Source organism: Gymnoscopelus braueri (genome assembly GCF_963280865.1).
Source record: "Gymnoscopelus braueri genome assembly, chromosome: 12".
In the NCBI taxonomy this organism is placed as follows: Eukaryota; Metazoa; Chordata; class Actinopteri; order Myctophiformes; family Myctophidae; genus Gymnoscopelus; species Gymnoscopelus braueri.
Window position 1 is genome coordinate 51,462,108 of NC_137614.1, and position 22,335 is coordinate 51,484,442.

Below are 22,335 nucleotides of genomic sequence, written 5' to 3' on the forward strand. Positions count from 1 at the left end.
TTTGGTAGTTCGTCGTTCAATGTTCGTATGACGTGAGCGTGTGTTTAGCATCATGCCTTCTATTCTATGCAGCCTGATACAAGGGCCTGTTTCTCGAAAGCAGAATTAAATAAGAGTGGATTTAAGCCAAATCCAGGTTTGATTAAGTCTGCTCCGTACAGCCTGGTTTATTCCGTTCCACGAACGCCAAGCCAGGCTGAGTAGGAGCTAGACTTTGTCAAACCAGACTCTGTCCAGCCAGGATGGTAAAGCCAGGCTGAATGTGCGTTCACGTATTCCTATAAAAGACCATGAAAGTCGTTAGCAGAATCTTTGAACTTAACCAATCATGGAGCCCAAAACCAGAGCGGCGTTCTTTTCTGTGGCTGAACAGCAGCACTGCAGCAGCTCATGGAATCATACGAGGAAGTAATATGTATAATAAGCAAGAAAGGAAACATGGCCGCAATAAATAGATCCAGGGAGAAAACGTGACAAAGTATTGACGACAAAGTAAATGCACAACTCGTCCTAAAATATATACAATTTATATACAAGTCCATACATATAATTCAGTTTGGCTTAAACATGAGGAGTTTAAGTGAAAATTGTAATTATCACCTACTAATTCTAACTACACTGTTATATTATATGCTCATGGAATCCATCTATCTATATATCTGCAGTGCCGTCCACGGGGGTCCCCGTGCATACGGGGCCGCCATGGGGACCCCCGGCCGCCAAAGGGCACGTTTTTTCAGGCTTGTACTGTAGATCTTTGATTTTCGCACAAGAATTTAATTCATTGGTTTGTGATCAGATTTACTGCTTAAAGGGCAAGACCACTTTGGTAGAGGTTTGGGTTGTGTAGTTATTTCCATGATGTAACTCCAAAGGTGGACAAGAAATCAAAAATAATTTCTCCATTGACTAGAAATTGATCATTTAAAATATGCTCCTCATTGACTTACATTGTACAGTGAAGACGCTATTTTAAGGGTGTAACTAATAATTTACATAGATCAGCCATTTTTTATCATCCAAAAAAAATCTGTAATATATTATCAAACATCTAACAACAATATGAACTATAGTGTTAACAAAGTGACGATGACATATCACATTCTGAAACAATTATGATTCATCATTGGTCACACTATTTCAGTAATATAATTAAATTGATTATATCTTATTGTATTTATTTTATTTTAATGCAGGGTCATTAAAATGAGTCCATATACAAACATAGGTGTTGAATTAACTGTGGGAAAAGTCATTGGTTTACGTTTGGAGTCATTGGACTAACAGCTATTTCACAACTTGAAGAACAAGGCACTGGATTAATGAAGCTTGACTGTTAGCCCGGTCCGGACCTTTCTTTTGTGAAACCGAGTCATGGATAATCCTGGATAAATTAAGCCAGGATAGCTGTTAAATTCAGGCTTAACCGCCAATTCTGCTTTAGTGAAATAGATGATACAGTTTTCATGAAACCTATTCATGGCTAATCCTGGATAAATGGATTAAGTCAAGATAGCTGTAAAATCCAGGCTGAACCCCATCTATCTTTGAATACAGGACCACAATGGAAACAAAGCCCTTAGGGATTTTTGTGTTATCCTTTTAGCATCACTGTATCGTACCACTGTACAGTTTGCAAACTTCTAATCTATTCAATCAATCAAATTCAATCAATAAAGAAACTATTCAGTAACACATCCATCCTTTATTCAATAACAGTTACACACCTCCTCCACCAGGTGGCGAAAGCCAACAGTGCCTGGACCTTTTGCTGCACTCGCTTGAAACACGTTGACGCGGAAGTGAAGGCATGTTGTTTGTTTTCAGTAGCCGTTAAGCGTAATGGTGGAATTGTTGATCTTTGTACCTTTACCGATATATTATAAATCTATGCTTTAGACATTATATAAGTATATTACAGTAGGAACAGAGAGCTTTATACTTTATATCAATAAGTATATCACATTAGGAACCGAGCATGTCTCATAAAGGAGGTAAAATGAGTCAAATGGAGTCTGTACGGCTGAAGATAAATGAACACATGACGTCGGTGGGAGAGGAGATATTGTGTGTTTTGGAAAAACAGCGTGGTGTTGATGTTTGTAGTGTGAAGCTTAATGTCAGAGTGTTTGTGTTGGAGCGCCTCAGTGCGGCTGCAGAGTTCATGTGCAACCTCTTCCAGAGAGAGATAGAGACACTAGAAACTCTGCTGGAGACACAAAACAAACTGCTGGACGTGATGCTACAGCCACACATCAAACTACACAGAGCAGGTTGGTTCATGCTTCATGTCAAACACATGTTTACATATGTTCAACACAAGCTTAGCTACTAGTAGCGATGTCGATATAATCTATTGTCATGCAACCGCCTCCACACTCAAGCCTCCAGACTCAGTTTACCACTCAGCTCTGAGGTTTATTACTGGTGACAGCTACAACACTCATCACTGCCCTTTATGATAAGGTGGGCTGATTTTCTCTGACTGTTTAGTTTAGTTTATTAGCACATTGTTATAACAAATAGAAACAATACATATTGAAAGGCAAGTTGCTGTGCAAGGAAAGGAAGAAGCCGGATGGCTTATTTGGAATCCTTTCCTTCATGGGAGAGTTCATTAAAACAACAGGATTAAAAGTTCAATAAGAACAATACAAAAAAAATACAAGTTTCCAAGGGGAGCAGTAGTGCAAATAAAGAAATAAAAACACAAAAACTGCTCGATAGAAGAAAAAGACAAACAAAACAACAAAAGAATAAACCATTTTGTAAAGATGATTAAATCAATGGACTATAGTAAGGAAGAAATTAGATATTTTTTTAAATGTTTCTTAAATATTGGGAAGGATAGTGAAGACTTGAGTGAAGCATCTAGCGAGCTCCACAACTGAGGGCCTCTAAATGTGATGAAATGTTTATGTTTCGAAGTACGACAAAAAGGTAAATTAAAATCATCACTTTGCCTTGTGGGGTAAGAGTGAACATCAGAAGTAACATGAAAAAAAATATGAAAAGAATAAGGAAGGTCTTGTTTAAAATTTTTAAATTTGAACATAAATAAGCAGGTTTGAAAAACATGAACCTTATCTATAGGCAATAAAGAATATTTAATAAAGAGAGGTGCAGATGGCTCGTGTCTATTAGAGTGAGAGATCATTCTCAAAAACCTCTTTTGAATGATGAGTAGTTTAGTTAGATATGTAGGATAAGTAGCAGCCCAAACAATATTACAGTAGTTAATATGTGGGAAAATTAAACTAAAATAAAGAGTTAAATGAGACGAAGGATGAACCAGTGGACAGATTTTTTGCAATATGCCAAGCACTGAGAGGCGCAATAATCATTGTAGGGTTGCCAACTCCCAGAAACTGAGAAACGGGACACATGCACGTGCGCACGTGTCCCTCTCGTGCGTGTGTGCGAAAATGTTCAGGTTTCTGGCGGATTTAGTTACTTTTTTTTGTTACTTTATTTCGGTTTTAGGGTTAGGGTTATGTTATTTAATTATTTTGGGGGAGCCAGCCTCTAGGGTTCGAAAATGTTTTTGGGGGTCTAACCCCCCAAAACCCTCAAAATGCATAGAAAACTATGCATACCTATAATAACACAATACAAACACAATGGTCTTACACCTGCATTAGGCTACTACATCACATTGTACATCAGCATGTTCAAATAGGATACAGGATAGGTGGGCACTAGGGACATCTGGGCACCTCGATGTACAATTGGCTATTTTGTCCAAAATGTTTAAAAATAAAATATTTGAAAAATGGTGTTAAGTAATGCAAAGTATACATGATGTGAACATGCACGGTACATCATTATTAGACTTAATATTATCCTTCAACCAACCATTTTCCCATCAATCAGGTGACTGACTCTCACACACACACACACACACACACACACACACACACACACACACAGCACCGCGGACAGCGCCTGCCTACTCTCTCTCTTTCTCTCTCTCTCTCTCTCTCTCTCTCTCTCTCTCTCTCTCTCTCTCTCAACCTCACGATAACAAAATAGAAAAATAGGATCATCTGCAATGAAAATGTTTAACCATCACCACGCATTGCCAATTGCTAATGTTCAACCAAGAAGACAAAGATTTAAGTTTCAGTATTACTTTAATTGGCTTTTCCAGAGAGATGGATCAGTATCAGTACAAGAACCAGACAGAAAGGCATGTAGGCCTATTGCTACTGATAATATATGGACAGGATATGGATGATAATAATGTCCATTTAGATGTGTTAATGTCCATATAAGATGTAAAGTAGAGTCGGTGACAAAGTTCTGATTAGAAAGAAAAAAAGAACAAGATAAAAAACACATTTGGTGTGTGTGTAAAAATATAATCTCTCAAGAACAGATTCTGCACTGCGTTGGAATCTGTCGTGAAGGCTCGTCATAACATGTACACACTGGGCTACAAGTGGGCGTGCCTTCAGATCAGGAAGCAGGCCGCGCTTTACCCAATCAAATGTAGTGGGCGGGATTCACATGTCCGTCGATCTTTCCCCCTCGAAACAAACCCAAACTAATTTAACAATAGCGTCCGCGGAGCAGACAAAACCACGGAAAGATATTCACATTTTAACTTACTCTTTCATCATAGAAACAAGTGGGCTTATAACCAAAACGATCCATGTTCTCTGGGAGAAGTGGTGTTAGTGTTCCGTGTAGAAATATTCTTAGTGGGAATGAAAACATAGTGGCACCCACCGGAAGTGAAAGCTGAAGGCAGACCTAAACCCCGGTTTCCTTGTGCACTGGCGTTACGTTTTCTTCCGCCCAGAGCCAACAGACATAGAACAAACAGCAGAGGGCGCTGTTTTTCATTTTCAGTTGGCGATGGGTTCCCAGATTGGTAAAAATACAATAAAAATATTACTGACCTATTTATTTTTCCAAGGATACTTCTTGCTGCTCCTAACAGCACCCAGCAATTCTTTGTCCTTCTGCGCAGCAAGAAAGAAGTCTTTGCAGGGCATGTTCATGTTCACTGAAATCTGAAGCTCAGTTTTGATCAGGTCAGTGCTGCAGCCATTTCTTGCATCTGACCACTTGTTGGCCATAAGTGAAAAAATCCTCTCCACAAAGGCATTTGATCCGGGCACACTGAGAACGAAGGACACTATCTGGAACAGGTTGGTCAAGTTAGCTTTTCCGACTTTCTGGAAGACAGGCACCCACTTCTCACTGGTTGATTTTTGGGGATCCTGTCGTGCCGTTTCAATTTCTTCCTGGCTGGCGCAGAATTCCTCATACAGTTTGTCCATGTTGAGTGTGTCAGTCAACTTTAGGGCAGCCGCCACCTCTTCCAAGTCAGAGAATCTGAGTGTCTCAAACAGGCCGATTACATTGTCTGTGGATAAATCAAACCATTTCTCAATGTATGAAATGACAGTGCTGTAGAATTTAGTGAAATCCCCTTTAATTTTGGCCTTTTCTGCAGGCAGCAGTTTATCCATCAGCTGCCTGGTCTGGAATCCACAGAAGCCGTCATCTTTAATTTGTTGAATTTTTGCTTTGAATTTCCTGATTTCCTCATACACATCAGTGATGCAGAGGTTTGTTTCCTTTAGCTTCTTTACAAGCTGGTCGAAGACAACTCCCACATTTTGAAAGAAACACAAGTAGATCTCAACTGTGGCAGCTTTATCCTCATCATCATCAGAAAATATCTTCCTAAGCACCACAGGGCAGGCCTTGCCGAGTGACCTGAAATATGCTGTTATTGCTGGCCAGCTCTGTAGGAGAAGTTCAACAGCTGGATACAGTGACAGCCATCTGGTGCAGACGTGACGCAGAATCTCTCTCCACTCAATGTCCACAAACTCGAAAAATCCACAAAGGTCCTCTCGCCGAGAAGCTGACACTGAGAAGTGGCTATACACTTTTAAGACAACTGTCTCTATGTCCACTGACAGCTGGTCGCATGCATGTTTACAGGCATTGTGAGCGACGGGCAATTTGCTTTCAAAATGCGACTGTCGTCACTCTGTAATAACTGGTAAAGGATAAGGATAATTCCTTTTAACAGGACGTTCATGAAAGTCCTTGCGGGCTTGTTTCCAATGAGGGCCTGTGAGCAATTAGGGGTTAAGAGTCTTGCTCAGGGACAAATTTCATTTCATCGACACATATGCTGGCGTGGCCTGGAATCGTACCTGGGGCAACCAGGGCCTCTGGCTCCCTAGGCGGGCTCACTAACCACTCAGCTATGGCCGCCCCTACTAAACAGAGTGGTTCCTGCTATAATTGACATTGGCATTGTCAGCAGAATAAGATGTGATACACTCTGTCTTGAGTTCATATTTGGTCAAACACTCAATTATGGCGTGGTGGATCCCACTGGCGGATTCGTCACTGTCTTCATAGAAATCTAGTAGTTTGGACTGTACTCCGTCTTCATTAAAGTATCTCAGGCACACAGGAAAAATTTTTCGGTTCCCCTTGTTTGAGGCGTCTGTGGCTACTGAAAAATACACAGGGGCTGCATCCACCTGCTCACCTGCTGTGACCTCGGTGGGAGGAGGACACAGCTCTTTTAGAAGATCCAGAACAGTTTTGGGGCCAAGCACATTGGCTGTTATCATCTCAGCCTTTGTTCTTCCACAGTGCATTTTCTTTGCAGTGTTTGAATCACTAAACATGGCACTTGCCAGCTTATTACTGCAGTCCATGCTGTTGTAACTCAAACCATGCTTAACTGTGTGATACACTGATGTTACCTCACATGCAGCAACTTTGTCATGTTCTGCAGTTGAACTGCCAAAGAATTTAGTTATATTTGATGCACCTTTATTTTGTGTTGCTCGCTTGTGCATGTCTGTGCCAGCATGCTGTTTCAGGTTGTTTTCTCCACCGTGACTTATTGAAAACTCCCTCCGACACAAGGTGCAGAAGACCCGAGACAGATCTCCACTCACGGGCTTAACCCAACTGTGTTTTTCTTCCCACTGTTTGTCGTAAGACACAAGTCTTTTCTTTTTAGAAGGGCCAGGGCCCAGAACCACATCCTCTCTCTCTTCCCCTCTCTCTTCCCCTCTTTCATTATCACCTCCTCCACCGGCAGCGCTCATTTTCCCACATGACTGAACAGGCTGACATGCCACACAAACAATGATGCCGCGCCCACCGGAGAAAATCTCTCACACACACACACACACACACGCACGTGTGTGAGCACTGTGCCTGCCCTGTCAACTGAGCGGTCCTAGCGCCCTTCGCATACAGCACACAAACACACAGGCACGCAGCCAGATACACTGCATTGTGCGCAAACAGATTTTTATTTTTTTCCTTTACACGGGAGTCCGGGACAAACAAAGCCCTTTTGGCTCAAATACTGGGCGTCCCAGCTAATACAGGACGGTTGGCAACCCTAAATCATTGGCACCTCTTTATTTATAGAGCCCTGGTAGGAACATTACCATCTTATATCTCATCCATGCTACGTCAGAAACCTGTCACATTCTAACTCGCTCCAGCGATTGGCTAGTCCTTCTGGTTCCTTTTGTTCGGAACTGGGAAAGACTGCTTTCAGCTTTGGTGCACCTGATTCTTGGAACCTCTTGCAACAAGAGCTTAAACTCTTAAAGGGGCACGGTGGCACAGTCGGTAGTGCTGTCGCCTCACAGCTAGAAGGTCCTGGGTTTGATTCCCGCAGGAGACTCTGTGGGCACTGGGGGTGTGTTCTCTCCTCTGCGTCATCAGTGCCCATACCCTAGGTGGGGTTGGCGAAAGGGCCTTTTTTTATTTTTTAAAGATATTTTTTGGGCTTTTATGCCTTTATTTGGACAGGACAGTAGGCTGACAGGAAATGGGGAGAGAGATGGGGGGAGACATACAGCAAAGGTCGTCGGGAACGGGAGTCGAACCCGCGACACGCTGTCAAGCTGGATTACCAGCATGTGGTATGCGCCTGGACCGCTAGGCCAGCGGACGCCCCTGAAAGGGGGTGTCTCCTAGGGTAGTTAATACCCTCACAAAAACATGCAGTACTCCTGGTCACTATACTGCCTCCCCCTGGCCAGCCAGGGCGCCTGATGGAGGGGAAAGGAACTGGTTGGAATAACGTGTTCCTTCCACGCGCTACGTCCAACCAGGGAAACTCTCCCCTGTCAGGTGACAAGAAGGTCAGTTGGCTCTCATGCATTGAAGGAGGCATGAGCTCGGCCCTGGCCTCCCTAGGTTGGCAGAGGGAAGGTAGTGCCCAGGATTACATAGACAATTGGCACTGGGTGTAAAAAATAGGGTTACAAAATTGTGGGATAAAATGTGTGTAATCTCTGCATCATTGTAAATGAGGGTCTCCCTCAATGATCTCTCAGATAATCTCAAATAAAGGTTTAATGAATGATTGAGCTAAGCTGCTAGCTTAACCACACTTGATGTATTGATTGAATACTTTATTAGCAGTTTGCAAATAAAAGCACAGAAAAGTACAGCTCTATACAAGGTCTGCTAAGGAATTTTAAACCCAAGAAAGCCTATGGCTTGTTTCCATTGGGGTCCTTTGTACTCAATTCATCGAAACATTTAATGAAACAAATATGCAATACTATGCAAAACATCATATAAACAGAGTAGGGATTTACATTCCTTTATGACTGTTGTTAGGGCGTTCCACATTTGTGTGGCATAGTAGGAGAAACATGTAACCCCTTGTTTGAGCCAAATCTGGGTTGAACGTGATTAGTGGAGCTCCCTCTGGCGTTGTGATTGTGGACGTCATTGACCTTTGTGAAGTAGTTTGACAGGTACATGGGTGTCTTTGTGGTGTAGTGTATCTTGTAGACCAGGCCCATTCCAAATGACTGTACTCTGTCCTCTACCCTGAGCCATCCCACCCTAGCAATGTGAGGCCAAGAAGTAGCCTGACCAGTTTGTTTTGGGATGTCTGGAGCCTTGTTTTAAAGGCCTTTGTGGTGCAATGGTACCATGAGGTGCATGCATAGTCGAAGTGACTTTGGATGAGTGCTCCTGTTAGAGTCCTCCATGTATTCTTACTGACCACTGTGACCTGTTGTTAGTTGCCATTTTATCACTGGAAAGATTTGCCTCTAAAATGGAACCCAGGTAACCCACTTTGAGTTGTGGTGCTGATTCTACCTCTTCTGTCCTCCTTCTGTCTGTGTGTAAAGAGGTTTCATCTGAACATGAGGAGAAGAGGAGCCCCAGTCTGGTCCAGGAGGAACCACAACCACCACAGATTAAACAGGAACAGGAAGAGGCTGATGTGTCAACATGGACATTACTACATAGGAAGACCAGGTGCAACACTCTCTCAGGTATTTAAAAAAATCACACCCAGTGTGAAGTGGGCAGTGTGGTCATCACAGTGATGGAAGCTCAATTAAAAAAAAGTGTTTTTTTAAAAGTGCATAGTCCTATTTATAGGTTATGAATTACATCATGTGTCTCGCTAGCCAATCACAGTGCTGAATAGAGTCAGCCAATAGAGTCAGCCAATCACAGTACAGCTAGGGGTGTACTAATGTAGAGGGGGTGTACAATGGGGTGGCCAGGGGCCACCCATTGTGGGTGGAAGGGGTGTATAATGGGTGGAACATAAATAACGCACATCCTCCGTTCCTTGGCGCTGAGCTTTGAACTGTAAAGACAGTAATGATAAAACAAAGATATGGCTCGCAACTCACTTTGATGCTCCAGGTTTTATTTCACAACAAACAGCTGATACGACGTTTCGACCCTTTCGGTCTTTTTCAAGTATACTTGAAAAAGTGCCAATCACAGTGCAGCAAATGTCAATGTCCCAACCCCACTTATAGGGGCGGCTACACCGCCCAAAAACAGACTTTATAAGTGCTAATCTAATAACTTGGCTAAAATCACTACAATCAGCCTATAGAGGCTGCTAGGTCAGATGGGTGTAGGTTCAGAAACAAAGTAAAGATTAAATGTCAAGATGGTTATTGGACGCAAATGTATGCCCGTGCCTCCTTAAATAACAGGTACCTAATTTAATGACATTTTAATGAATGCCTGTATGAACTCTTCTGAACCGTGCATTTAAAGAAACTCACATTATGATCAGAGATCTTTGCCTACTAGGACTGGACAATTAACCAAAAATGTATCAAAACCAACATTTATGCTGTGTTCACACTGGCAGATACAAACTCACAGTCCACCATTCATTTGAACGGAAGCCAGTGACATGAAGTTACAAAGCTACACCTGACGTTTGTAGCTGCTAAAAAATGTTGTGTAACCATTTACACTCACCTTCACTCACAAGTTGTACAATGGTGGCGTGCAAAAATAGTGAAAATAGTTGATCTACAAGCTCAGCTCATAGATCTGCTAATTTTCCCTATACATGTTTTTTGGGAATTATTCATCGTAATTCTTTAAGTTTTAAATATTCATGATATTGATTAGAAGTCCTATGGCCCAGCACTACTGCCTACTGATACATATGCTGAAATCTAAATATATGTTTAAAGGAGGAGTTCACCCCAAAAATTACTTATTTTCTATCAATTGCACACCCTATGAAGCCTTGAATCCATGGATTCTTTTTTGTTTTTGTCACATTCCTAAGCTAATATTTTGATTCTCGTCTGCTACCGGCTAATGTATCCGGTAGGAGACACAAAGTAGATTATTTGTGTCTCCTACCGGAAATACATCCGGTCATCAAATTATTGTCTTAGGAATGCCACAAAAACAAAAATAAATCCATGAAATCAAGGCTTCATGGGGTGTGTAATTGATAGAAAATAAGTAATTTTTTGGGTGAACTCCAACTTTAAACACAACACATGTTTAACAACTAGAACCCTAGTATCGCTATTATTTTTCTTTTTTTGAGACCTTTTTCATCCCATGGGGGAATTCAGTTTCAGCTTTACCCAGCTGAGTGCTGCCCACAGAGGAGCGCGGAGGGGGGAGCAGTTAGGGGTTAAGTGTCTTGCTCAGGGACACTTCGACACATGGCCCGGCCCTACTGATCCATCTATTATGATAGACAGCTGCAGTTTACACAAAGATTCAAACATTTGATTACAGTAAAAATCTGTTCAATTTCCACCACAAAGTGTATTGGTGGAATGGAATGGTTGCAGCCGATATATATACAAATATCTTAGATAAATGAGGATAGATCTATGGTTTAGGAGCATTTATTTACAGCGGAAGTTACTCCAACTATCACACCTATGAAACCGAGGAAACACTTAATGAAAAAAGAAAATAAAACATTTGTTCATTGTATCTTTCCCCCAGACGTCCTGCACCTCCCTGTGTGTAAAGAGGAGGTTTCCTCTGAAGAGGAGAGGAGCCTCAGTCTGGTCCAGGAGGAACCAGAGCCTCCACACATTAAAGAGGAGCAGGAGGAGCTACTTCATAGACTAGAAGAGGTTAATAGGCCGATGCTGACATTACTAGCAGTGAAAAGTGAAGGTGATGATGGTGAAAACAGAGACACAGAGCCTGTAGCCAGCACCTCAACTGAACACATGAAAACACAAGCTGATGTAGAGGACTGTGGAACATCACATCCAACTAGTGATGACCAGCTCCTCTCTTCACACTGTTCTGAATCTGACATCACTGAAGACAGTGATGAGTGGGAGACCAGTGTAGATCAGTCACCTTTAAACACACTGAAGTCACACAAGACACAACATGTGGAAGGACAGAGATTGTCTTTGAGCAACAAGATGTCCCAGGACCTGAAATCATCGAAAGAAACTCACTCCATGCAGAGTCACAAGGGGAAGAAAAGATTTAGTTGTACAGTGTGTTGCAAAATGTTTAATCATAAGGGAAATCTTAAGACGCACATGAGGACTCATACAGAGGAAATTCCCTTTACTTGTGAAGTTTGTAGTAAAGGATTTATACAATTGAGTCATCTAAAAAGCCACATGATGATCCATACAGGGGAAAAGCCTTTCACTTGTACAGTTTGTAACAAAGGCTTTAGTAAAAACGGTAATCTAAAAATACACATGAGGACTCATACAGGGGAAAGGCCAGTCACTTGTACAGTTTGTAGCAAAGGCTTTTGTGACAGCAGTAATCTAAAAAGACACATGAGGACTCATACAGGAGAAAAGCCATTCACTTGTACAGTTTGTAACAAAGGATTTATACAATTGAGTAATCTAAAAACACACATGAGGACTCATACAGGGGAAAAGCCATTCACTTGTACAGTTTGTAACAAAGGCTTTCATCTCAACAGACATCTAAAAACACACATGAGGACTCATACAGGGGAAAAGCCATTCACTTGTACAGTTTGTAACAAAGGCTTTCGTCACAACGGTAATCTAAAAAGACACATGAGGAGGACTCATACAAGGGGGAAAAACCTTTAGCTGCAGTTTGTGTCAAAACGCTTTGGTCCAAATGCACATAGATTCATACGCAGAGAAGCTGTTAGTTAAACGTAAACAAATGCTTTTATCAAAGGATCAATCTGAGTTGATAAATGACATCAGACAAACGTATGATATAGGGCTGGGCCTTATGACTTCAAATCAATATCACCATTATTTATAGCTTTTGCCTTGGATTATTTACGTTTAATGAACGTTAATTATAAAACAAGATCCTGGACAAAATAAAAAGTCTCTGAGTGATCTGTAATTATGAAGCTGTGTGATACTTGACCGTATGAATGGCTTCATAATGTGTTATGATTATTGTTATTAAGCATTAGTATTTATGGGTTCTTATGATTATACAGTGTTATAAGCAGATTATAATGTATTATAAGTATATTTATTAAGTATTATAGACAACGGATCCATAGCAAGTGTTACCCTGTTATTATGAAGAACCAACATCTCTGTTGTAATTCACATGTTCAGTTGTGATAATTAAATAACATTCTGCATTCATAACACATTCTATAAGCACTTCAGCTTTTCAGAAACAACACCACGTTTATACCTACATGTAGGCTATACACCATACTATGATCACTACCTACATGTAGGCTATACAACATACTATGATCACTTGATACCTACATGTAGGCTATACAACATACTATGATCACTACCTACATGTAGGCTATATGTGAGCTACTGCCGACTGAGTCACATGTAACTGTGTCAATTTCTTGGTGGGATAAATGACACCCTTTAATATATTCACAATTGGTTTTGGCAACAATAAAATATCAGATACACAATAAAGTGCGGGGTGCGTAATTGTTGCTTATGCCAATGGAATAATCGATTTACCTTGCAGACTACGCCACTTAGGTTTGGATTAAAGGAGCCTAAGAACTCCTTGATTAACTCTCTTTGTTTCAACAGGCTTTTTACAGGTTCGAGATAACTAGGTAAGTATTTAACTTTAGGAGAACAACACAACTTAAAACCCAGGAGGAAACTGAAGTCGACACAATGGATAAAAAGGGTGAACATACATTTATTTGAATTATCCCTGTTACAAGAGGCCTCTGTGCCTTTAAAACCAGCATACAAAATAAACAACAATCCTAAAATATAAACCCTAACCTCCTATGGCGCCGCTAAACTAACTAAAATGCAAAACAATGGGCGAAACAACAATAATAGCAAGAGCGCAAATAAATAGCATAATAGGCAACAGTACTTTTACAAAAGTAAAGTGCGGTGCTATATAAAGTGCGTTCAGTACTATGTGGACTTTAGGCCATTCAAATGCAACACCGGGGGTTCTCTTCGGCCAATATGCAGAGTGTGCAAATAGCAATTTTGTGCAAATCAATAGCAAAATGTGCATCAAATACTTAGGGATAAGTAAAGTGCAGGTGCTATTAAAATACAATAAAAAATGCTATAAATAATTTAAGACAAGTGTGTGCAAATACTGGGGGAAAACAGGTGGAGGGAAGCCAAGCCAGGACTCTTCAATTGTTCGTCTGTTTCTTTATCACCGCCTGGAAGTACAGAAGCAATAGGCCAGTTCAACTGTTTACAGGTAAGGTACTGTGGGCTGCTGGCAGTGGTGGCTATCACAAATCGAGTGTTGCGTGGATAGAAACTTACTCCGAAGGCAGCTTTCGCTGCCTACTGATGGAGTTGCGCGTCGCAACACTTTAGCCTCTCTTTTGTCCGCTCCTCTCCAGGTCCTGCTTCGCTCTTTATATGGTCTGGTCGTCGCTGCTGTCGTCCTCTCCTTCCCCTCTGCACACACAGTCTTTCTCGGGTCTTTCTATAATGGAGCCGTCTGCCAAATGTTGCTCGTTGCTTTCGGTGGCTGGCAGCACGCACTCTCCCGTCTCTCACGCCCTTTACCTCGGCTACGCACTGGGACTTTCTGTGTGTCGCACCGGTCCTTTCACACACACACTCCTGCTCTCCGTCCTTCTCGCTCCTCTCCCTTTTTGAACTGAGCGGTTTATTCTCATTGCACAGAGACACCGCGCCCTTCTCCGTCGTGGTTGGCTGTTGATGACGTGACCTGCTGTGGGATTGGGCCGTGGGGACCGCGCCCAAGCGTCAGTCAATCTCACAGCTGTTTGCTGTCATTGTCAATTTGGGGCATACCAAGTGGCTCGGGGACCGGGGGGAAAACATGTTCATTCATAAATAATACAGTGCAGTCATCACAATAAAGGTTAAAAGGGTGTTAAAGGAGAATTCCGGACAAATTAAGTGTTATCTTTCATGTCTCGTTACTCACCTAGCGACGTAAAAAGTGGCGTTCTTTTTTTCCATATATTCCCCTGTCGTCATTTTTTAAACACCCTCCGTTGTTATAATGGGAGCGAGTGGGTTAGTGAAGTTCGTCTATTATAACCGACGCAATGTTATTTTTTTCTCTACTACGATTCATTGTAGAGTCTCATGATAGTCAAACATGCGCTGAAAATTCCTGCGAGCCTGCCGTTAATGGCGAACGATTTAACACTGGATGCTTGTTTCTTTCCAGAACCTGGCAACTCGTGTTGCCAGATTCTGGAAACAAGCAACCAGTGTTAAATCGTTCGCCATTAACGGCAGGCTCGCAGGAATTTTCAGCGCATGTTTGACTATCATGAGACTCTACAATGAATCGTAGTAGAGAAAAAAATAACATTGCGTCGGTTATAATAGACGAACTTCACTAACCCACTCGCTCCCATTATAACAACGGAGGGTGTTTAAAAAATGACGACAGGGGAATATATGGAAAAAAAGAACGCCACTTTTTACGTCGCTAGGTGAGTAACGAGACATGAAAGATAACACTTAATTTGTCCAGAATTCTCCTTTAAGATGATGAAACAGTGCATCAATATAAATAACAAAAAATAATAATAATGTCCCGTTTTCCACCCTGTCACATATACAACATACTATGATCACTACCTACATGTAGGCTATACAACATACTATGATCACTACCTACATGTAGGCTATAAAACATACTATGATCAATTACACTCAAAGTTGATGATGGGCCAATACAAGGTTTGTTGATTTTAACCACTTAAACACTTGTAATCTTAGAGAACTGGATTGAGTTAGCGTCTACTCCATTCTCTTCGCCACAAATAGCAGATCTACAAGTTCACAATGTGTCGCAAACGTGAGGCATTGTTAACTTGTAGATCTGCTGTTTTGGCAAATTGACCCCCCCCCCCCAGAATATGGATGCTGGGGTTCAAGTGGTTAAATCAGTAAGTGTTTAACAGGCTGTGTGTTAAGGTTTAAAGATGCTATTTGTTGTGGCAGCTCAGGGGGAATGGAGGCAGGCCTGACAATAAAGTAAGGCCTTTGTTGATTTGTTTCTCAAATCTGATTTTTGGGACTGTCTGTTCATACTGTTATTTGCAAGTGAATCAGATCAAATGTGTTTATTAAAAAATAGCCAATCTACAAGTTCACAACGCGTCGCATTGTGAACCTGTATATCGTCTATTTTCAGCAAGGGACACCGTTGTACAACAAAGTATAAATCCTGCTTCAGTGTCAGAATGTCCAGACTGAGACACATCTTTAGAAATCAGATTTGAATCACATTTCAAACAAGAATCAGTTTCCATGTGGTTTTATGCTGTTCAGACCTGATCAAATACATCTAGTTCTAATCTGGATAGGACAACAATGTGATTTGGGCTGCCAGTCTGAACAGGGCCTTTTAGTGAGCAGAGAGACCAAGGATGGAGAAAACAGAACAACTTCATTACGTTGAAGGAAGTGATGTTGTAGAAAGATCATCTTCCAGATGGTTCCATGGTTCCTTGCCTCTACAACACATACAGGTTGTTGCCTCTGTTGTCCTTCTGAACAAAGAGAACTGCCAATGGGGAGTTAGGGGCTTTTAAGGGTTCCTTAATTGATTTGCTGCCACAGGTGAGTCCTGGTTAAAAGTACCAATTGGCTGCAGCAATAAGATAACGTTTCACTTCTACCACCCCACCTAGCTCCAGTTGGGGGCGCTGTTTGTCTGGATGTCCTTAAGATAAATTACTGGACATAATAATGTAATAATAATAGTTTAATCTTAGACTGGAATAGACCTTTTCAATTAAACAAATTAAGGCTGTGTTTCATTCAAGTCAAAGTAAACAGTGCATGTTTATTTAATTAGTATCATTGGTGACACCTGTACAGGGTGTAACATTACACAACTACAACTATTTATGTCAATATTCAGGCAGAAGAGAAGTGCTGAGGACACATCTTTTAGTCAGACAGAGGAATGTCAGTCCTCAGAAATATAACAATGTGTAGAATCTGTATTTAAGCTGCCCCAACATCCAGATCATCATAAATATCATAACAATGTGTATGTATCCTTGTAGAATCTGTATTTAAGCTGCCCCAACCCCAACATCCAGATCGATGTCAGACTCCCGTTGCCTTCCAAGGCAACAGGACCCTGTCCACCTTTTCTTCTTCCATTTTCTTCCTTCACTTTTCCTTTTCCCTTTCTATTCTTTACTCTCATTTTCTCATTATAATATTTCCCATTATTATATTACATAATTATTGTCATATTATTGTCATCTTTTGTATTGAAACAATCTCCTAAAATGCATATTAGTATAAACTCATTCATTCTCTCACAGAGGAAATGTTACATTTCCACAATAATAACTAGCAGCTGAAGCTGTCAAAATATGTAGACACGTACATATGTTTGGTACTTGTTTTTGATAATATCAACATTTAAATTAAGAATATAAAATACTGAAGAAAGTAAAAAAAAATACCTCAAAATTGTACTTAAGTACAGTACTTGAGTACATGTACTTAGCTACACCACTGGGTAAGTGCATGATCAGTACAGCTGTGACACAGCAAATAAAAAGCACAGCGCTGATCTTTGATCTTCCATCCAAACCTTGGCGCGGTCGGCTGTCTGTGCAGAACAGCAACCTTACAATCAACAGCCACCATAAATCCCCAGGTTGCCATTTCCTGTTCAGGCACAGAATCAAATTTGCCTGCCTTTTAATATGGTAACAGCAAGACAGTAGCTTGCAAGACGCTTCATACCAGTTTCATAAAAGGCTAATTAATACACAGATTTACAGTAATTCACAAGGACAGAAACATCCATCCGCCACACAATGGAACTATACTGATCTTATATGAAAACTAAGATTAACAACAACCGTAATGAACATATTTCTTCTTACATGAATGAGAAAGAATCAAAGAAAGGAACTTTGAAGAGACGTGATCCTGATGCATTGTGAGTGCTGTGTGTGAGGCTCTCTGCAGCAAGCAGCTGGTACATTAATACTCCTGTATCTGAAGAAGAGGAAGGACACTTAATTGTCCTTCCCTTAGCGCTGTCAGTGACATTTTCTAAAGGATCTTATAACACTTTAGCCGTAGCAGGTTTCCTCACCACAATACAAAGCAACCAAAGCGTTTTGAAGTTTTAAAAGAGAGACGAAAACAGCACACAGAAAACAATGGCTGCCGTTCCATTTTGGTCGGCTGCACTCGGATCCATTCGGGTTCACTCAAACTCGTCACCTGATTGGCCAACTTTTGCTGTCAATCACAGAACGATGGGCTTTACCAGGCTAAGGACGCTGATAGGCTCGTCCACTTGGTGGACGGCGAAAAAACGCCAAACAAGCCCTCATGCCAGGCTCACTCCTGAAATCAAATGGAAATTAGATTTTCCGGAGGTAAGGGCTTTAACAGGCTATGTACCTGCATGTCTTACTGATGAATTGAGTAAAATGGACCACAATGGAAACTGCTGCACACGGGGACTTTGATTTGTTCCGGTATGTACAGGTGATGCATCTCTACGGTTCTGTTTTCTTTTTTAAATGGTTTCAATGAAGATTGTCACCCATGCAGCTCAGCTGTTGTTGCCATGGAGATAAATCATACCATTCCCTTCTTATTTTACAACAGCTTGGAAGTGATCAACATTTTTACTACGGTGACCGTTATGGGCATTACACTCTCAGGACTATTTCTACACGCACGCACGCACGCACGCACGCACGCACGCACGCACGCACGCACGCACGCACGCACGCACGCACGCACGCACAATACTCAAAGGCCATAAAGGTCGAGGATGTGTCATTGTCTCCGCCAGGCCGAAAGGCATGGCGAGAGAGTATGTTTTCGCCCCTGTCCGTCCGTCCGTCCGTCCGTCCGTCCGTCCGTGTGTCCTGTCTGTGTGTTAGCACCAAATCTCCGGCACCGTTGGCCCGGTCGCTGCGAAACTGTGCACACACACTCCCTGGATGCCAATTCAGAACCTCTGCCTCAAATATTTCACATGGGCCTGTTATAGCGCCACCAGGAGGCCGATTTGTGCAAAACCCATTTTTTCCCATTACTCCTACAGTTTTTAACCAAACCTCATGCAAATCGGTACACAGTATCTCTATAGTCACGTGATCAACCCTGATCTGTCCGATTTCCCATATTCCATCCTCATTGGCTAAGGTTACCATGCAAAGTTTGCAGGATTGGTCCGTTTTGATCAAACTGCCTCAAATCATGAACGCAGCTTGCCATTTCCATAAAATTGCACACGCACATTCCCACTAGGCCGAGGAAGAAATGGCACTTAAAAGTTTTCACATCAGCCTCATGGTGGCGCTATAACAGGCCGATTTGCATTTTTAACTATAACTGCACCGATCTGCGTGAAACTTTGCACGCCTACTCCCTAGAGACCAAGGAAAAACATCTGCACTGCATTTTTTACATCTGCTTTTTACAGCGCCACCAGGAGGCCGACTTATGTCAAATACATTTTTGGATATTAATCCTTCAGATTTTATCCAAACATCACGCAAATCGGTACACAGTATCTCTATAGTCATGTGATCAAGACGCATCTGTCCGATATTTCATATTCCATCCTGATTGGCTAAGGTTGACTTCCAAAGTTTGCAGGATTGGTCCGTTTTCAACAAAATGTCTGAAATCATGAACGCGGCGTGCGATTTCCGTGAAAATTTGCACGCACATTCCCACTAGGCCGAGGAAGAAATGCCACCCTTTTCACATTGGCCTATTATAGCGCCACCAGGAGGCCACAATAACTTACCTGACCTGGCGGAGACCTGTGCTCCGAGGAGCACTTTTAGTTTTTTTTGTTCCTTTCTCCACAAGGATAAAGATCAATTGGAGTGTCTGCCGTGGCTACTAATAAGATATTACATGGTTGCATGTGGAAGTATTGGCCGCAAGTTAGAGGGTTTGTGCATGGAACTCTGGGCTCTGGGCTCTGCCACAGACAGTAGATTCTCGGTGGTAGGATGTGAATTATTTTCGTGCAAAGATTTTCCTCCATTTTATATTTGGACTGCCCCGAGAAGCTATAGGCCGGCTTCATGGAGACACGACATGCCTCACGAGACTATGAGACCAACAGAGGCCATTATGTTCACACAACACGAGAGAGAGAGAGAGAGAGAGAGAGAGAGAGAGAGAGAGAGAGAGAGAGAGAGAGAGAGAGAGAGAGAGAGAGAGAGAGAGAGAGAGAGAGAGAGAGAGAGAGAGAGAGAAATGACCTTCATAGCAGGGTTCAACACTTCTCTGACCACTAAAGGCTCATCTTAGCCCAAAGGAAAACGGAACATGAAAAACTAGAAAATAGAAAGATTTAGGAAAGGCATCTAAAAACTCCAGTGGTGTGTGCATGTGTGCGTGTCTGTGTGCGTGCGTGCCCGGTTGTGTCTGAGTGTGTGCTGTACTATGAAAACTCACCCATATAGAGCGTGGGGGTATCGATTATTTTCATACAAAGTTTTTCCTCAGTTTTAATCAGTGTGGCCATGTCTGCTTATTATAAGCGACTTTGAGTTTGTTTTTCTGTAAAGTTTCTTGTAAATATTGGTAGTTGTTGGTTGTGTTTTTTGGGGGGCTTGTTTCTAAAGTGTAGTTGATTATTTGGGTGTGTTTCCTGAATGTTGTTTAAACAAGTGGTTATCAGACATGTGTCCATATAGCCTGGCATGGCCAGACTAATATCACTGCATAGATATTAGTCTGGAATCTCTATGTGGAACCTGCATCTCTGAGGGGCAAAAAAAGATCCGCCCCATATTTGCATACTGGGCCGTAATTGGTCCCTCAAAACTTTGGACGGAGAGAAAGCCAATCTCTATTGAGAGGGGCCAGACCTAATCTGCCAAGGGACTTCTTTCCTCTACAATAGAAGAGTTAGGACGTCACATTCTAATCCAGCCCAAATACCCATTTTCAGCACTGGCCTCAGTGGCGCACCTCGCTAATCATTTGCCTGCCGATCCACTACCGCTGAGAGTCTGGGTTCGATTCCCGCTTAGGACACTACTTTTTGAAACAACCGCAGACTATTTTTTTCGCCGATAAAGTATAGTTTTGGACCATGACGGAGGCGCGCCGACTCAGCAGACCTTGAGGCCGAGGAGTCGCGAGTGCCCGCGACGACCGGCCGATGGTCTGCTAGTCGACTAAGCGCCGTCCGAGTTATGTACCGATAGGCACAGAATAGTAAATGAAGTGGTGGGGACTGCGTTTGCCCCAACTGCCACTCACGGCACTAACTTAGCCCGCCAGCCCCGCCCCCTTGTGCCTTCAACGGCATGGTAGAAGGCCGTTCGTGTCAGAGACGGTGTGTGACTGTCGATCAATTTACTGTTTGAAAGGGGCAACAGCAGGGGGGGGGAAATATCTAATCTTCAATAACATCTTTTTATTTTGCTTCGGAACACTTTTTCTTTTTTTTTTGCACTGCCCGACGCACCAAGGTTGGTATTTGTGTGAAGATCTGCTCACAGCACAACAAAACAGAAAAGGAGAGAGATGAGATGGAAGTAAATATTGAATTATCGAGTGTGCCTCCCTTGTGGCTCAGACGGAGAAGACTTGCGTAAAGTTCACAGCGGAGAGAGAGAGAGAGAGAGAGAGAGAGAGAGAGAGAGAGAGACAGAGAGAGATGCTCTCGTTCAAGGAGCTGTCTCAATCACTTTCCATTTAAAATGGAGGGGGTGGCACTTAGAAGTGGAGGTTTGCTGGAGGCAATAATTCATACACTATATATAGGGTTTAACAAAAAACATATTTTACTCCTAAGATGGAATCTAAGGCGCAGGGGAAAAAAAGCAAAAGTCACCAGAGGGACAACAGATCTACGGAAAGTCTTCTGTGGCAATGAGACACATAAATTTATATTAAACTACTGTGCCACCATCATAGGGACAAAGATATTTGTATTCGGGGGCTACACAAGGAGCGAGGACTGTAACGAAGGAAGCTGTTTTAGCGACCTCAGAGAGTTTGATACAGAGACCGACTACTGGAACGAAAGGCAGCAGGACGTGTGGAACATTCGGCCTTTGCCTACAATGAACAGCTGTACATATTTGGTGGCGAGACCTGGGGTGACACACAGTTCAACGATTTGTGGACATTCAATCCAGAGACGACCTCCTGGAGGAGGGTTGACACCCAGGGGAATGACCCGCCGAGTGGGAGAACTGGGTTGTGCTGTTGCATGGTGGGAGGTCTTATCATCCTCTTTGGAGGACCCCCGAAGAGGATGACGATCACCTGTATACCTTAGATTTGGAGCCCTCCAAAGAGGGTGATGACCTGGGCCCTGTTTCGTGGATTACAGACATACATACAGCGATTTGTAGCATTTATTGTAAGATATACAGTAGCCTATAGGAGACCGGGGACAAAAGTAACAGGGGGAAAAAGTAACACACTCAATAACTCTAATTAGAAATAAGCTAGAGGGGTGAGACTTCTTGTGCACATGCTCAGTAGGGTCCTCTCTTTGCCTATGGAAGGATAGAATGATCATTTCATCTCAGCAGATGTTTTCAACAAAAAACTGATTTTGAGGTGTAAATGTACATTTTTGAGTGTACGGTATTTTCCT

The 22,335-nt window shown here is 42.2% G+C and overlaps 1 protein-coding gene across 1 annotated transcript; it reads left to right on the plus strand.

The window, feature by feature from the left end:
- Window positions 1–1,978: 1,978 nt before the first annotated feature.
- On the plus strand, window positions 1,979–21,991 carry LOC308097413 (uncharacterized protein; the record flags this gene model as incomplete). Its single annotated transcript, XM_080445173.1, has 5 exons — window positions 1,979–2,273; window positions 9,159–9,305; window positions 11,266–11,436; window positions 21,645–21,766; window positions 21,869–21,991. The coding sequence occupies 5 exons, from the start codon at window positions 1,979–1,981 to the stop codon at window positions 21,989–21,991; spliced, it is 858 nt and encodes a 285-aa protein (XP_080301299.1).
- Window positions 21,992–22,335: the final 344 nt, after the last annotated feature.